We start from the raw sequence: 17,611 nt of genomic DNA, 5'->3' as shown, positions 1-17,611 counted from the left end.
TGAAGTGAAAGCAAAGCCTCCACGGAGCTGGCTGAAAGGCACTCCCTGCGTCGGTCGACTCCGTCCACCGTACGAGGCAGAATTAAAAAAAAAAGGCGGGAGCCGGACGTTAATTCGATTTAATTAGGGAAATCGGCCACACAGGGCAATAAATCAGTTTCTAAGAATGCTCGGAACGTGTAGATTGAGTTCCCGCGGCAAAAAGATGAGTTCAGATTCCTCTTCAGTGCACCTTTAACACAGGAACAAAAGTTTCCCACCACTGTCGTGAAGTGTTGGGGCATGCATTCTTATACAGCTAGTAATTTGCATACAGTGCTTAACGCAGTGCATGGTAGGCAGAGGTAGGGCAAGCACGAAGGTGTACAGTTGGCTCACGCTGTCATACATTACTGCTAGTACAGTTAGGGAGGTGCTTTCAGTGTAGGCAGTATTGAGTTTTCGTCAACTCTGTGAAATTAGTCAAGGCAGGTCTTTCCTCTCAGTGCAGCCAGGGATAGAGTTATATAGCTGCAGTGTCCATAAAGTGAAGTACACTTTCTCTGAATCTATGGCATTGGCACAGATGATGAAGGCATATACCACTGCACAAGAACCTTGGCTTCTTTTTGGAGCAATGTGCGATCTCGAGAAAACACACTTTTCTGCCGCTCATTCCACTCCAGTTGGATTACTCCATTATTCCACTCTCAATTCGCCAGTGCGGACGCGCCTTGCATGCATGACGTGTGCATCGCCCGCAGGAGGAAGCCTGAGGGCTCGCCAACTCTCCAGGTTACCCAGCACAACCGTCACAGCGATACTGTCAGGTGGGTAGTGGCCGTGGTCAGGAATCTGAAGCCATGCTCGAGCAGTTTTTTGGTGCCTTGGTGACATGCTCGCAACACCTTTGTGATCTGTGCTGCAAGTATTGCTGTGGCATATTCAGCCTTTGTGGGGTGCCATTGTTGGGCTCATCCAGCATGGGTATATGTCGCTTGCAGCAGCAGCAGCTTTACACCTTGTTCTGATGAAACATGCGCAGGTTTGCATGCTCAAGCATGCAGTGCATCATTATGTGTGCATTGCTTGCTGCTTTACATCCTCTCTTTGTTGTCTATGTTGTCTCATCTTTCTTTCCTTCCTCAAACTGCTCCTAACATCCTTGAACAACACTTCAGCAAACGAAGTCACCTAATAGGCTTTTATTTATCCATACAGAAATTGATGGTCACCGTAACAAGCATCTTGGAACTGGTAATTAGCTCTCTGAGGGCTATGATGTTAAGGACACTATCACACCCTTGAAGATTTTCCAACTGGCAACAGTTGTTCCGCTGTAGTTAAACTGAAGCTCTTTAGATGCACTGATGCAGAGATAGGCTGTTTGCTACAAGACATTGCACGACTGCATGTCACATAGGATCTGGCTGCTGTATATCACATGTTAAGTTTCTCTTGAGTTGTGGGCATGTGGGAAAAATTTTATCATTTTGATACATTCTGCAGAACCTACTGAGCTAAGGATGACTCCAGGAAATGGGGTGGCATCTGCTTTAATGGCTTTTGGTCATATTTTGGAGGTCATTTTCAATTCAATTCAGTTCAATTTTCTATTGCAGTAAACTCTCATTAATTCACTTTAACGGATCAGAGATTTTTGGTTGAATCATCAGAAATGGTCCTTAATATGATCTAAGGCTTACTGTGATTTGCTTTTTAGATATCTATGCATACAAACTGTATTAGGGGACTGTTTTGTATGCAAACTTAACTAAAAGTGTATTTCACAACATAAAATATGGGCTAAAGGCACTGATATGTTTACTCAACCAGCAGTCTCCAAATCGTGTGGGTGAAAAAAAATTGGCAGTAATATGCTGGTTTTTCAACTGAGTCAAACCGCACTAATTGGTACCTCAAGGGACATTAAAAAGCTCCGAATTGACCCGCCGCGGTGGCTCAGTGGCTACGGCGCTCGGCTGCTGACCCGAAAGACGCGGGTTCGATCCTGGCCGCAGCGGTTGAATTTCTTGAAGGCGAAACTCTAGAGGCCCGTGTGCTGTGCGATGTCAGTGCACATTAAAGATCCCCAGGTGGGCGAAATTTCCGGAGCCCTTCACTACGGCGTCTCTCATAGCCTCAGTCGCTTTGGGACGTTAAACCCCAATAAACCAAACCAATAAAAAGCTCCGAATTATCCGAAGGTCAAATAATCGAATAGCTACAAAAAAACTTTCTGATAATCATTTAGCAGCGCAGCAAATTTAACTTACGAAAAATAGGCAATGGTCGTCTGCTTTTGAGTGAGAACTATGCAGCAATAACAATTTTTGCAATTTCATCATACCGTCCTGCATGCCCACTGTCGGGAATATCTAAGCAGAACTGCTCCAGAGTAGTGAGGCTTTTCACGGCCTCCTTCACCGGTGCGACGCGGTAGCGGTGAAGCCTCCTCACGAGTGGTGGCGTCCATCTGAGGATGCTCCAGCACACAACGAGCAGCTCTTGATGAGCGCACGCTTTTGGTGCACAGGACCACGTAGAAAGCGAAGGGAATGCATATGTTAGAACAGTGAGACGCCTAAGGAAAAATACCGTTGAAGTGCCAATCAGCATCTGACATGGCGCGCAGTTGGACTTGGCTGGCTAATGCACGACTGATAGCTGCTATCGCCGCCGGCTACACCGAAGCTCCATGAACGAAACTACCTGGTGACATGCCCCCTCGCCCCCCTTCCCTTCAATTTTTAGCTCGCGTGGCGCCGTAAACCTGACGTATCCGACTAGGCACCGCTTGTTCGCACTCCGGGAGCGTTGGAGGAAGACAAAAAGCTTGAATGAATTGAAACCGTGATACGTATTAAGCGGCTTTAAGATGCATTCACAATATTTGCCAGCCAGCAAATATTTCGAAATTTCTTTGAATTAACCGTGATTCTACTGTAATCCCCTTTGGAAAAACTCCCCATTGTACAAATCGCTCGGAGTCTCAGGAGGCCTCTCAAAACAGACCATCCGCCACCCGAAGAGATCATTGACGGCTGCCGTGGCACTGCTCCCTGAATTGGCGGTTGTGCAGCCCCGTTGCGATTGTCATTTCAGAGGAAAGGAAAGGCGCTGTAGCTGTATCTCATATCGGTTGACACCTCAAACACGCTGTGAGGGTAGGGAGGAAGTTTGGAGTGAAAGAGAAGATAGAAAGAGAGGCCGGAATGGAGGTCTGCGTCTCTGTTGTACACGACATGGCAGATACTAAAGCATACTCCGCCACATTGGTCGTCTAATTTGAGTATCTGGTTTATATGAAATTATGCCTTTGTCTGTTTGACATGGAGTGTATTAAAAGGCTCCTGTTGATTTGATCTTCGTTCCCATAAATTCTTCATTCCTAGCTGAAGGCGTATAATATTAAAGCATTGTTTACCTGCTGCACACTGACTGAGCTCATGAAATTTTCAGTAGCGACTGCCTTGAATGATTATAGTGCACCTTTCTTAAGTGGTAAAGTGCAAAGGTATTTGTTAAGCACAACAATATGCAGCTGTTTCAATAAAATTTTCCACTGATGACACAAGTTTGTAGCTTGCAAGCCTCGTTTTGTGGCACGTGGATGGTTACTTTGCCTTTTATTTTTTATTTAGTTTTCTCTTGCTGCATGGAGCATTACTAACCCCACATTGTGTGTTCATTTAAGTGTACACTTCCAGTAGTTTTCATCAACCTTATTTTTTTAATCAGTTCCTGTGGCTCCTGTAGCCACTTAGTCTACCTGCTGCGGTGGCTCAGTGATTGTGGCACTCGGCTGGCCCGAAAGACGCGGGTTCGATCCCAGCTGCAGCGGCTGAATTTCAATAGAGGCGAAATTCTAGAGGCCCATGTACTGTGCGATGTCAGTGCACGTTAAAGAACCCCAGGTGGTCGAAATTTGCGGAGCCCTCCACTACGGCGTCTCTCATAGCCTTAGTCGCTTTGGGACGTTAAACCCCATAAACCAACCAACCAACCAAATCAAATCACTTATATCTATTTCAGGTGACCAAATTTTGATTATACTATCAGTTTGCCAGTATGATCTTGTGAACTCTCTTAACTTTTTGCAGCTGTTTCTGCCATTGTTAGGTGTGATGTGAAATCACTTAATTATTTAGTCTATTTTGGAAGGCATTGCTGCTGAATATATTTTTGTGGAGAGAAGCATTGTGCAGCCTTGACAGAATGCAGCCATTACACACCATACCCAAGGGAATCCAAAAAGCGGTTAAAACAGTAGCTTTCGTGCCTCATTTTTGGCAGGTGTCACAGAGAAAACCTGCAGCTGTTTTGGATTTCATGACCGTTGCTCACAAATGTAGCAGGCAAGTTATATGGGGAAGAAAAGTTTAAACTTTGATATCTGTTTTTTGCTTGATTTAGGGCAGGGTTATGGAAAGGCTGGAATCAAAGCCTCAGAACTAAGAAGACAGTGCTGTGCAGCTGTTAGTATGCACAGCCTGGTCATGCACAGAAAAAGAATAGCACATTGGACTTTGCGAAGCTTTAACCCTTGCCAAGAAAGAAGGGCTGATGATCAGAGGTTAAGGGGTTAGTGTGTGGCCTGTGATAGTATGCGTGCAGCATGATACAGTAAGGAATAGCCACTGCAGGTGTTCACGTAATTTATTGTGCTCCCAGCACTTTGTGTATGGTTTCCGAAATTCACATGACGGCCCCACCACTTCGCTCCTACGCTTAGGTTTGCAGGAACTTCCATTCCAGTGTGAAAGCCTTGGCCGCATTGAAAAATTTGTGTTCTTTTCCAGGGCTTTGCATCTGTGCTGAAGCGCGTTTTGGTAGTTTGAGGTTTCTGTTTCTGCAGTCAAATGTGCAGAAAAATAGAAGTGATGAAGTGGTCATATAGCAACTCGATAACAGTGGGGTAGCTCATCATTCATATTTTCGGCATGAGAGTGCAGAACTCGACAAGGAGTGAGTCGCAGTGAAGCGCTCATTTTTGTCTCGTTCCTTGGACCTCTCCTGCTTGTGCTGCCTAAGGCTTAAAAAGCTGTCACGAGGCAGATCAACCACTTCCATTCATATGCATTTTTCATTCAGTGCTTGCAAAAAGCAACTGCTGGCATCCAGAGCTCTTTGAGCATGCAGTAAAAGGAATTCCTGTAGGCCCTATGTTTCATGAGACAGCAGTGCATGCTAATTAAGTCTATAATTTGGAATTCTGTGTTTTAGAAAATAACATGCATGCTGTGGGCCATAAATTTGAAGACTTAAAACTGTCAAGTCCACTATTTTGTTCAATTGACTGCGGAGGACTAGTTGGAAGCTACAAGACTCCGACAGCAACTGCTGCTGAAGTCTTTGTGCATTGTGTTTGGATAGCTCCAATGCTTTACAAAAAAATTGAAAATGGCTAGTGGGTATTATTCGTGCACAGGAAAGCTATTTAAAACAAAGGAATACCTGTGCTTTCATTCATACTTGTGGCATAATCATTTCTTGAATGTGTACAGTGTGGTCCCGTCTTGTATTGGAGCTACTTGTACATCTGTTCAGCTTCTAAAAAATGAGAACAAAAGGTGGCCATACTTTAAAGCAGAGTTTCACGACTCGTATCATGAATAAACTGTCTGGCATCATCTGTGACATCAAGCTCATCAAACAGCGGTGCTTTAAAATGCACGATGGGGTCGGTCGGTTTGTGAAATGCCATTCAATTTTAGAGGAGGAACTTTGCATTGGGCGTCCAAGGTGACATACAAATGCAAAGTGCTGATGCACCTCAAGTAGTGTTTGTGTCTTAACTGAACTTGCACTTTGTAGGTGTCCATCACCATCAAGCCCAAGCCAGAGTCCACAGCTGGGTGCTCGGAGTCCATGCTGCGAGGCAGACCGCACCACCACTTCCTCCTCTGGGCCGGCATCACTTGAAGCCTCAACCGAGAATGCGACAGCTGTGGGCGACAGCCAGGGCTCTCTGGACCGGGCCTCAGACTCATCCCGTTCTTCACAGGTAACTTTTTGTTTAATGCTTAGCAAAAAAAAAAGCTTCGAATTTCTGTCGCATTGTGGAAGTGAACAGGTGATAGCATCTCAACCTGGTGCTTCCCTGATGATCCGTTTTAACATATTCAACTTAGCTATTTCAGAATGTTTGAGCTGTTCTTTTGCCACCTGCTGTGCGGCACTATTTTGACACTTATGCTTGCTAGATTGCATATGACACAATATCTCATTACAGATAAACATTCCCTACGGTGGCAGTTATAATAAGAATAGGCTAATGACACTGAAGGAAGAGCAGGAAATGGACATAGTCGGGGCATGTAGTTCAAAGAACAAATTGCTGAAAGGTCCCCTGTTATAGCACAGTGGATTCCAAGGGGAGCTAAATGTGCACTCGCCGTCAAAAGTAAATGGAAGGCAACTTTGTGAAAAAAAATTAATTTCTTTAAATCTGAAGCCAAACGGTCCATGTTTGTTGGTGTACAGTGCAATTCGCAAAATCACAATTAGGCTTCACATATGTATTCCAGGATGCATGAATTGGGGGGGCAGTGATTAAATTTTTTCGTTAATATCGCCTTCTATTTACTTTTGACGACACCTGTACAGTTAAACCTGGATATAACGAAGTTGAAAAAAATTGCTGACAGTTACGTTATTTCCGAATGCGAAATTTGAACGCAGCTCATCAGCTATTTCAGCTTTTCAATAGATTGAGGCAAAGAATGCGAGCAAGACATGTATGTACAATTACAGACAACTTTTAGAGCGCAGCTCTTCGGCACCCGTTTCTGCGTTTTGCGGCGTCGGCGTCGGTGCTGTCCGTTGTAGCCAGGAGAGGGTAAAAGTGCAACCTCCTCCCCTCCTTAGCAAGAAGCAAAAAAAAACAGCCCCGCGCGGACAGCTCTCACTGGCACGCGTCTTAAAACGGGGGAGAAGGAACACCTGGAGAGCTACTAGCCTTGTGTGTGTAGCTGCCCCCTCTCCCACCGCTCGCCGACGCGTCGATTGTTCTAGGCTGTCCGAGTCGTTTCTACGCGATGTTGACGGAGAGGGCGCAGCATTGGGTGCACTAAGAGATGCCCTCCACCTCTTCACTCCCGCGACGGCGGCGGTGCCACGACAGAAAGTTCCAGATGCTCCTCGAAGCCACTCCCGGCCTTTGACCAATGAGGACCCGCGCCCAGCGTGAGAAGGAGACTGCACAGCTGACACTGTGTGTATGTGCACGCCTGTCTTGGCGCAAAGAACGGACAGACATGGAGCAAGCCTATATAAGAAGGGCGTTGACCGCCCAAGCCGCCGTTTAAGCTTCAGTGAACAAATTGTGTTTTGTTTGTTTGCCTCTCTCTCTTGTGGTAGTGCACTTTAAGTGCAATAATTCTTTGTTTTGAAAACACGTTTGTTTTTTAAAAGTGCGCCTGTTAAGCAAGAAATATTAGTTCTTGTAGTGTTCAATACTTGGCCGATAGGAGAGCTAGCCATCTCTTATTTTGGGCAAACATTGCATTTACATGCTTTTGTGCTCGTTTGTTGCAATTTATAGACAGGATATTGAACGTTAGGGCACTCTTGATTATTGAACAGCGTTTATTTTTGCATTATTTTTTGGCCAAAATTTGTAGTTCTGCAGTCAGTAGCTCACCGGCCCATGATGCTTTGAGCGCCCATGGTGGCTGAAGTGGTCTTGAGGGAGCTCCATGCAAGCTCCCATAGACGGGGCACCAGCTTTCCCTCTAGGTAATAGTAAGAAACTCTATGGGTGGAAGTGTAAGCAACGGAGATGCGCTGACGGACGCGTTGCTTTAACTGCGGTCGTTCGTTGCAATCGTTGATACTCCTCTCATGTCAGTTTGTTTGTGCTTTACTTTTCAGCCAAATTTCGTAACTCAGCACAAGCTAACAGACAGTCAAGTTCGTTACATCAAGGTCAACCGGCGCCAGGCGTTCGTTGCATGCAGGTCTCAAATTCATGCGCTTCAATGGGGGCGGCGTTGGAGAATGGAAAAACTTCGTTATATCGAGGAATTCGTTATATGGAGGTTCGTTACCTCCAGTTTTAACTGTAGCAGGGACAACAGAGAGTCATGTAGGTGGATGAAATTAGGAAGTTTGCAGGGATGGGGGAGCCGCCGCTGTTGGATGTGACTGGGATGGTGATGGTGATGATGAGTCTCTCTGCCCGTTACCAAGCGGCAGTGGGCTGCCTGTTGCAGGGCATCTCATGCTTATAGCTGCTGTATGAAAGACACCAGAATTATTTGCTGTTTTTCTCTCGTTAAGGTCTGGCTTCAGGGATCAAAAGGGTTGGAAAAGCCCCATGGCATAGAAGTGTGAGCCTGCTGCGCCCATATAGCTTGCCGAATGCTGCATGTCTGGTACGTGTGCTGTGCAGCCCCTTGCGCCGCCTTCACTGCTCAGCTGCCCATCGGAGTCGGGCACGTCACCACGGCCCAGCCCCGAGGGCACGCGTGAGCCCCTGAGCCGCAGCCTCGAGAAATCTGGGGAGAGCAAATCGTCCAACAAGCTGCTCGAGAAGAAGAAAAAAACCTCCTCCTGGTACAATGTGAGCGTTTTTTCCCACCTCACATGTGCTCCTTCACACTCTCTGTGTTAAAAACACTATGGCCACGTGCACCACCCCCAACACTGCCTCATCATTGGGAATTTTCTTGCAGTTTTATGAAAGCTGTAGCCAGAGCAGCTGACAAATCTGCTTTGTGTTTTTTGCTCTGTGGTGTACTTTCATGACATTTTTTTGTGGTGACGCTGCAGATGCTGAATCCGACATACAAGTCGCGAAGTGAAGACTTCAAGCGACTCTTCAAAGACTTGCCGGAGACAGAGCGACTCATTGTTGGTACGCTTCACTTGGTTGACCGTGCATGAATTTGTTTTTCCGACCTTATTCGAAGTTTGAGGTTATCGTCAAGGTTCGCTTAGGCACAGAGAAGTTAATGCAGTGTTAAGGCTATTGGTACGATGTGATGAGTTGTCAGGGTTTTGTCCCTGATATAAAAGAGAAGGCCACCTTAATTTCTTCATTCAAAACAGGAGTGTAGATGTCAGTTATGCACAATGTGAAGACCTTCTTTAATATTCACCTCTGTAGTTGTTCGTAGTCTTCTTAAGCCTCCAACTTTCAGCAAAGATTGCACAGTGCAAGCCATTTTGATTTAAAAAGTGCACCACTTGGGTGTCGTATGAGGCCTTTATCGTGCCAAATTTAATACAAACGAAATAAGTGTAACATGTGCTCAAGAACACAAAAATGTTAGCTGCTAGGGTAGAAATATAGGCATCTGTTAACATTTTCATTCGGTGATCTTTGTTGCACAGAAGGGAAAATCAAGTGCGGCGGTAATCAGTCTCTCTCAGCAGGAGTCTTCTTGTTGTATTCTTCCCATTTCTTGCCTCGTTTTCGCTTTGTTTAAAGGGTCCCTGAAAAGGGCGTTGGAGGTTGGCTATAAAATGCTTGCATTATGTAGAGTACAGGCCACTGGAGCGTTCATGCTGCGTACAAGACCTCAAAAGCGAGCCAAAAATTCAGGGGGCACTGTGACTGTCTAAAGTGCGTAGAGGCGAAAACATTTTCCGCACCACTTTCACTCTTCTGTGGCACTGGTGGCGTCACATATAATTGAGTACTAATTACTAAGTGATGGCAAATCACTAATTAATGGTTAATTACTGACTAATGCCTGAATACTAATTAACTGGTAATTAATGACACTTAAGCTTTAGGAGTGGAACGCGACTGAAAGGAAATGGGGCTGAATTCTCTGTCATCTGGGTGGACACCTGAACCGCAGCATAGAGGAAGGAAGGAAGTGGGAGTGAAAGAAGAAAGACAAAGAGGGGCCTTAATGAAGGAAATAAAAATTGTATTTGAGGAAAGGAAATTACGCAGTAACTCTCATATATCTCGGTGGACACCCGTCAAAATTCAGGGGGGCACTTTTTTGACCTAAACTGTGGTCACTGATGTGTGGTTAAGATGTTAACCTTGCAACGCTGCCAGGGAGTCCATAGAACGCCATCGCCCATTCGGTTCTACATGAGCTGGAAGAGAAGGGACGAGGATGGGAGTGAGCGAAGACACCGTATTCACTACCAAACCATCGAGCTGGCATGGCGGAGTGGATAGCATGCTTGTCTCGCACTCCGAAGACTGGGGTTCGATTCCCGAGCTCGACCAATTTCCTAATCGGTTTTATTTATTTATATGGCCTGACTAGAAAAGTTAATTAGGCTAATTGGGTAATTAAGCAATTAACTAAACTCAGTCAAACTACTTGGAGCATCACTATACGACCCCTTTAATTGGTTGCATGGTTAGTAGCCAAAGTACAACTGGCCCCGATTGAAATTCGCGCACTGTGACGTGACGACTGTTTCGACCAATTGAAAAGCTTTGACATTTCTGTCGACAACTTCTGCTTACAACGATGAGACATTAAAGGCTTCCGCCTTAATAATTGACAATACAATTTTAAGAACTCCTGTTTCCGCGCCTCGCGGCGACCAGCGGTGGCGAGCTTTCACCCGAATCCGCGCGCATTGCGTCATGCAGCGCTCTTTACGTCAGCAGCGGAATGCCATCATTGGTTCGCTACACCAGAGCCGTCGACGCCAAACCAGTTTAGGAGACGTTGGCTCCGCCCCTTGAGGAATTTCCACGCGCGTCGGCGGGGGGCCGAGTGCATTGAGCCAGCGGGTCGACATTTCAGCATGCAAAAAGTAACGAGAGGAGAGGAAAAGGCGCGAAGACACGGAAAGTTAAATTTCACTACAAATAACTCAGCGTCTACAGAACGCATAAAAAAGTTTTTGCTGGAGGGTATTTGTGATGCTGTGTCCTTTAGCATCCTAAGCATATCGCATCTTTGTTGAGACCCCCCTTCAAGCCCCTTTAACACTGACAGTGCATGTACTGGTGACCTTACACATTTGTGCAGAGATAAAGGTGCATTGTGGCTCAGTATGCTTGCTTTTTAGCTTGTTTTCTTGCAAACTATATATGTTGAAAAGGAGAATGAAAACAGTGCTCAGTGAGGGTTCTGTTTTTTCGTGCAGACTACTCATGTGCCCTGCAGAGGGACATACTCGTTCACGGGCGTCTCTATGTGACGCAAAACTTCATCTGCTTCTACGCCAACATCTTTCGCTGGGAGACTAATGTGAGTCATCACCTGTTCTTGTGCCCCCAACTGTGCGGGCTGGGTTCTGGTGTAGTAGTGGCTTTTGCATATAACAAGCATTTCAAAGCCTTATTGCATCCTGGAATATGTCCAAGAGCTGCTGCAGTGTGTGGCTATAGCCTAGATGAGCTTTTAGAATATTTTGTAGATGGTGTGCATATTTTGTTAGCAGTAACCAATTTGAATGGGGGCTTTTTTTGTTTGAACACATTTAGAGCCATTTATTCACTGAGCGTCCTTACAACATTAAACTCCAAAAATGCCATGGAGCCACTGATAGGAAGCATCATACACAATATAGTAAAGGTCACAACACGAAAACATGTTATAAAATTCTGCTGGGTTCCCAGTCACATTGGCATTAGGGACAATGAGAGAGCCGACATGTGTGCTGCACAAGCCAGAACCATGGAAATAAAACATGTGAATTTGCCTCCTAGGGATTACATGAAGTTAGTGCATAGCAGACTAAGAGCCAAGTGGCAAGCTTCTTGGGAAAATGAAGGACACAACAAGCTGCATACCATAAAGCCCATTTTAAAAGAATGGAAATCATGCCGCCATAAAGAGCGTTTTATCGAAGTATAATTTTATGTCGTTTACGCATAGGCCACACACACATCACCCATAACTTCTTATTAACAAAAAAAGACAAACCTCTGTGTGAAATGTGTGGTGAGGAGCTCACAGTAAATCACATATTAATTTCTTGTTCGCATCTCGAAGAACTTAGAAAAAAATTTTTTACGGTATTTTACAATGAACGCATTCCATTTCATCCCGCATTGCTTTTAGGCGAGCCAACACTTGTCGAGTTTTCACTTGTTTGTAAGTTTCTAAAGAAAGCCAATGTTTTAAATCTATTATAATGTAACCTCTGTACACTTGACATAACATCATCTAACCTTGTGTCTGGCGCATGATAGCCATAGTTGCTTATGCGCCATAAAACCCCATATAACTAACTAACTAACATTTAGAGCCATTTATTTCTTTGGGCACCATTATTGCTTACATTAATGACACGTTTATTACTTTAAATGACTTCATTTTTGTGAAGACCCAATCTTCGCATTTTTTGCTAATTACAGGCAAGTTGTGAAAAGTTTGTCAATGAAAAATTTTTGCAAAATCTCAACTTAATATACCGTGAGATAGAAGTCTCTGAGATCAGTAGTAGTCCTTCTGCTACTAGTACTAATGAATCCGACCGCAACCTTCATTGGATGGGTTCTTTTCCTGAAGAGAATGTGCTGCTTGATGTAAAGGCTTTTCGCTTCACTCTCCGCATGCTTGGCTCATTTGTTGATGCCAAAAGGGAGGAAGCATTTAAAAGGCAATCTTCGTAACTTACTGTCCCAGTCCCTGTACATTTTTTTTTCCTTTCTTTGCATCTTTGTCAAGCCTCCTCTCCACTCCATGAAACATTTGGAACCCTAGTGACAGAAACAAAAGCCACTAGAGCTTGATTGCTTTTGCGTGCCCACTTCTGTAGTACACGTATGGTTGGAGGCGGATCACGAACAAAAGGGATGCCTAATGCCGGACTGAGGCTGTGTCATTAGGCAGGCATTTCGATCACTTCCAAAAAGCTCCTCTTTCAGGAACAGTCAGCATTATTGTGTTTTCTCTTCACCTATTGGCTAAGGTGTGTGTCGCGAGAGTGGGCACAATGTATAGCACTGAGCTGTGTTCTTGCTTTTAGTGCTTGTGAAGTATCCTGAAACTGTGAGTTTAGAATTCAAGAAATATTGAGCTCGTGAAAAGAATCATTAAGAGTGTGTCTCAAATATCACAGGTGAAGTGGCAGCGACAGTAGTTGGATAATAATTCGGCCTTCACTTGCATTTCAGACTGCTGTTTTAGTGTAAGTAAATGTTCTTGTCTATCTAGCTTTAATTACTGCTCTGAGGCATTCATAGATAGTTTGGACTGTGCATTATGGTTTTCATACGCATCAGAACGCATTTTATCTGGTGTGAAGCCCATGTTAGTAGGTTGATACAGCCGATGCCATCAACACTTCATAACCGGCTCGCAAAATGTCTCAAAGAATCTGCACACAAGCCGACTGTTGGTGCAACACCAATTTTTTTTTTTTTTTTTGTCACCTGCTGTGGTATGAACGCAAGCAGTGAGGTCTGTAAAGTCAATGCCAATGTCATGTCAGACCAGTTAATGAAGGTCACCTGTTTCATGACTTCATGACTGGTAGTTCATTGTAGTAGAGGATTGCACTTAGAGCTCACTGAGAGTACTGGAGGAGAAGTTTCACAAAGGCCCACAAGCAGTAGGGGACGTTCTTCCTGTATCTTGTAGTGTGAAAATGCATATTGTGAGCATTATGAAATTTTACTCATCAAGTCACGTATATAGTACAGTTGCCAGCAAATTAAATGGGATAAAGTGAGCACGTTGCCTTCGAGGTATTCAGCACTCTGATGAAGCATTTGTACTTTGAGAGTCTCTTAAAGCACATTTGAGCGGCACAAGCACTTCCATGGTTTTTATTTGAAAGGTAAACTGAAAGCACATTTTTTGTTTAAGACATCCTAATTGGTAATTGAGGTAATTGGTAATTGAGTACTGGAATCAATTGAGGCTGCATGCTCAGAGTATCGCATTTCATGCTTTAAAGTCAGCGGCCTTTTAATTTGTAATCTGCTTAGTGCTTGCTCTTTCTCTTTGGTTTCCTTACTACTACCGCACTTACACGATCGTAAGTCGACCTTCCATATCGCATGTCAGGAAAAAAAAAGATGGGTGTGCCTATGGGCATATTCCAAAATTTGCATATATTAGCCTCGGGACTACTCGTCCACACTTGTGCCATCGTCCTCACTAGTGCTGCTATCGTCACTGCTGCTGTGGCCCCATAGCACGTCATTCTAACATCATCATCCAGTGAAATTCTGCACTTAGCTAATAGCCGTATCACGACACCATGTGGAACAGCTGAAAATTTTGGGCGGCAGTCAAGTCAGATCAGTGGAACAGAATCAAAGACATGGCCAAAGAGAAACTATGCATAAGCGGTGTCAGCTCTTCCATCAGCTACTGACACTCCCAGGAAGTGTTGCCATTCCCCGTTCCAAGTGGCGGTGCCACCGTGATTGGAAAAGTGGCCCTTCCTTTAACTATTGACACTCCCTTATGTGTAGAGTGAGAGTTAAAAGTAAAAAAAAAAGAAAAATCTTTCTAAACAAGTGCTCAGAATAGCTGAAGAATACTGGGTAGAGCCATAGAGTAAACATAAAATCGCAACCGCGCTGTAGCATCTCTGATACCTAGTTTGTGTCACCTTTATTTACGGTGCCATGCTTCGGTTTTGACTATACGTAAGTCGGCCTCCCCACTTCGGATATTCAAATAAAAAAAAAATAGGTCGACTTACAATCATGTACATATCCCCCCTAACCACACGTTATACCCGACATCATCACATTCACTCATTGACACCGTATTTTGCAAAAACTGACTGTTTTAAATATTCGTTTTTTCCGTGGACAATATCCGATTGGAACCATGTTATGGCATCGTAATAGTGTCGCAAAATTTGTTTGCTCATTTTTATGTATATTTCTTTTCATTGTGTTCTGTATCTTTTGAGCTTTAACAATATATGCCTGTCCTGCTTGGACCCTGAAAAGGGTCTGCAGTATGTACTAAATAAATAAATAAATATTACGGTACTTTTCCCTGATTATATTAAGTACTTATGTGAGTGTATTTGCTTTCAGTCTCTGCGGCATCCTGTGTTGAGATTGCGTAACGGTGTTTCCTGCCGGATGCAGGTGGTGATCCGGTGTCGAGACGTAACCAGCATGACCAAGGAGAAGACCGCGCGCGTGATCCCCAATGCAGTCCAGGTCTGCACGGACCACGAAAAGCACTTCTTTACATCATTTGGGGCACGCGACAAGACGTACCTGATGCTGTTTCGGATCTGGCAGAATGCTCTCATGGAGCAGGTGAGACAGCATTGAATGCGGTGCCCCTTTTAGGTGTGTGCTAGGTGTGAGAAGAAAATCCGGTGTTGTCTGCCTGCAGCCCGCATGCTTTAAGTCGGAGGTTCTCGGACTGCATTCTACGGGCTTTCTTTCCTTTCTTTTTTTTTTTTGAGGAGTTCATCAAGCATCCAAATCCCATCGTACACCTGCCACCACCTCCTGTTTATCGGGCTCTATTCGTGCAAACTCTCCACTGTGTAATTGCTTAGGGAGAATACTTCCTTTATGGATATATAGTACAGTATTCCTTTATGGATATATAGTACAGTACGGTAGGTATGTTGTAGCTCGTGCAGTTTAATGTCCCAAAGCTGCACATGGGCTGTGAGGGACTCCATATTGGAGGGCTCTAGATTAATTTTGATCACCTGGGGCTCATAACATGCACTGACATCACACAGCACACAGGCGCTCTTGCATTTCGTCTCCGTCAAAATATGGCCACTATGGCTGGGGTCTGATCCCATGACCTTGGGCTCGGCAGCTGAAAGCCTTAGCCACTGAGCCATTATTGTTTGAACATCAACATTTTCTCTGAGGCCACACATCTGGCAAGAAAGCGCAGAATGCAGGCTGCATTTGGGGGATTTCCTCACCCCTTTCTGAAAGCTGGCGGGGTTCCCGGAGTACAAAATGTTTGAGGACTGCACCTGCTTGGGGCTGCAGCCCATGTCGACGCAGGAGCTGTGGCAGTGGGTTCACTACAGCTACGGGGATGAGCTGGGGCTGACGAGCGACGACGACGACTATGTGGCGCCGCCTTACCTGGAGGACGAGGGGCGCCGCAACCGTCACGCAGCCGCGCTCAAGGCTGGCCCTCAGCCACCCAGCCCCTTTGTGAGTAACAGCACATGGGTAGGCTGCAGCATGGCACGATTTTTCAGGAAATGGAATATTTCAGCAAAGGAAGGCTCATAAGTGCATTTTCATTTTATTTATTGCTTTTTGTAAACTGAAAGATGTAACACCTTACCAGCAAGCCTGACTGAATGGTTTGAGCCTACAGAATAGCACTTTACTATCACCAAGTAGATCCACTCGCTCTTCTTTGTATCCTGATCTGCGGTGCCTATGTGAAATAATGTGGAGCAAGTTCAAGCGCATTGCTATGGTTCTATTCCTAATTGAAAAGGTAGTTGGATTGTCATCAGCGGGTGGGATGTATTTGAGATTGTTATGTGGGCAAGAGTTATAGTCAAGTCACATTGTCCTTGTAATGAACACTTCATGTTTTGAGAATCGAAATAATGTCAACATGTCGCATTGTATACACTGTGGAAATAAGATTTTTCATTGGTCTGGCCAGTTCCGGGCAAGACCATATATATTATGCTGATGACTCTGATCGTTGCAAACGCAGCTGCAGGACATATGACTTTGTGGAGAATCTACACCAGAGTTGGATGACTGTCATTATGGGTACTCGTATTTCACTGTGCAGACGTACATTTGGTAGTTACCTTGGCATAGCATTAGGAACAGTTCAATTATTACTGAACTAGAATTTTGTTTTTTTAAATTTTGCCAACTCTCAGTGTAGTCTCAGTGGCTTTGGCATTCGACTGCTGATCTCAAAGTTGTGGGATGGAATCCCAGCCGCGACAGCCGTATTTTGATTGAGGCAAAATACAAAAAACACCTATGTGCTGTGCAGTGACAGCACATATGCAAAAGAACACATCGTGAGGGGTACAGCGCGAACAAGACGAAGCACGAAGCAAGAAGACACACAGACGAGCGCTGTCTTCTTGCTTCGTGCTTCGTCTTGTTCGCGCTGTACCCCCCAAGATGTATTATTACAAACTCGCCCAGCTATCCATCCTTCTTCATATGCAAAAGAACCCTAGATGGTCTAAATTAATTTGGAGCCCTCCGTTACAGCTCCCCTCATAGCCCACATGTGGCTTCAGGAAGTTAGATCCCACAATTCACAATTTAAATGTTACCATTCAGTGGCAGATGGCATGCGGGTAGTCAAAGTCCAAGGAAAAACCAGATTGGTTGCTATGTGAGCTTATTGCAAAGCAACATGAATACAGTTTGTGGCAGCATAAATGATGTGCATGGGAGGTATGCAGTGAATTGGATTTACTATAGTGGCACCAATTACAGTAGCCACATTTTCACGACCGATATTTTGGGCTTTGTGCAGTCTAAAAAATTCGATTTTTCAGATTAAAATAGACGTTAGCAATAATGTGGAGATCGTTTTTAACCGAAAGTTCGCTATTTCGGCCTAATATAAGCGCGAGCGGGTATCGCTGTCGCAGCCAACCCATTCCCCGCCGCTGTGAATGGCGCCATCTTATGACGGAGCGAAAGGCGCCATCTTATGACGGAGCGAATCGGTCGGACTGGCTTGGATAGGCTTGGCTATTTTTTTGTGCTCGTTGCCAGTCGAAATAATGGACGCTCTCCGTT

At 44.8% G+C, this 17,611-nt stretch overlaps 1 protein-coding gene across 10 annotated transcripts in view; it reads left to right on the top strand.

The window, feature by feature from the left end:
- LOC149340056 (protein Aster-B-like) overlaps window positions 1–17,611 on the top strand; it is a 118,577-nt gene that overhangs the window by 83,556 nt on the left and 17,410 nt on the right. For 7 of the 10 annotated variants that reach the window (XM_089548792.1, XM_089548797.1, XM_089548798.1 and 4 more), the window contains 7 exons: window positions 744–809; window positions 5,797–5,986; window positions 8,375–8,545; window positions 8,755–8,839; window positions 11,056–11,159; window positions 14,975–15,151; window positions 15,857–16,027. In XM_089548792.1, coding sequence (XP_089404918.1) covers window positions 744–809; window positions 5,797–5,986; window positions 8,375–8,545; window positions 8,755–8,839; window positions 11,056–11,159; window positions 14,975–15,151; window positions 15,857–16,027 — 964 coding nt within the window. The remainder of the gene's footprint in view (window positions 1–743; window positions 810–5,796; window positions 5,987–8,374; window positions 8,546–8,754; window positions 8,840–11,055; window positions 11,160–14,974; window positions 15,152–15,856; window positions 16,028–17,611) is intronic. The other 3 variants (XM_089548793.1, XM_089548801.1, XM_089548799.1) reach the window with 2 other exon arrangements.

The sequence above is a fragment of the Amblyomma mixtum genome, chromosome 6 (assembly GCF_055824585.1).
Source record: "Amblyomma mixtum isolate Tamu chromosome 6, ASM5582458v1, whole genome shotgun sequence".
Lineage (NCBI taxonomy): Eukaryota > Metazoa > Arthropoda > Arachnida > Ixodida > Ixodidae > Amblyomma > Amblyomma mixtum.
This window is presented reverse-complemented; position numbering and strand designations above follow the sequence as displayed.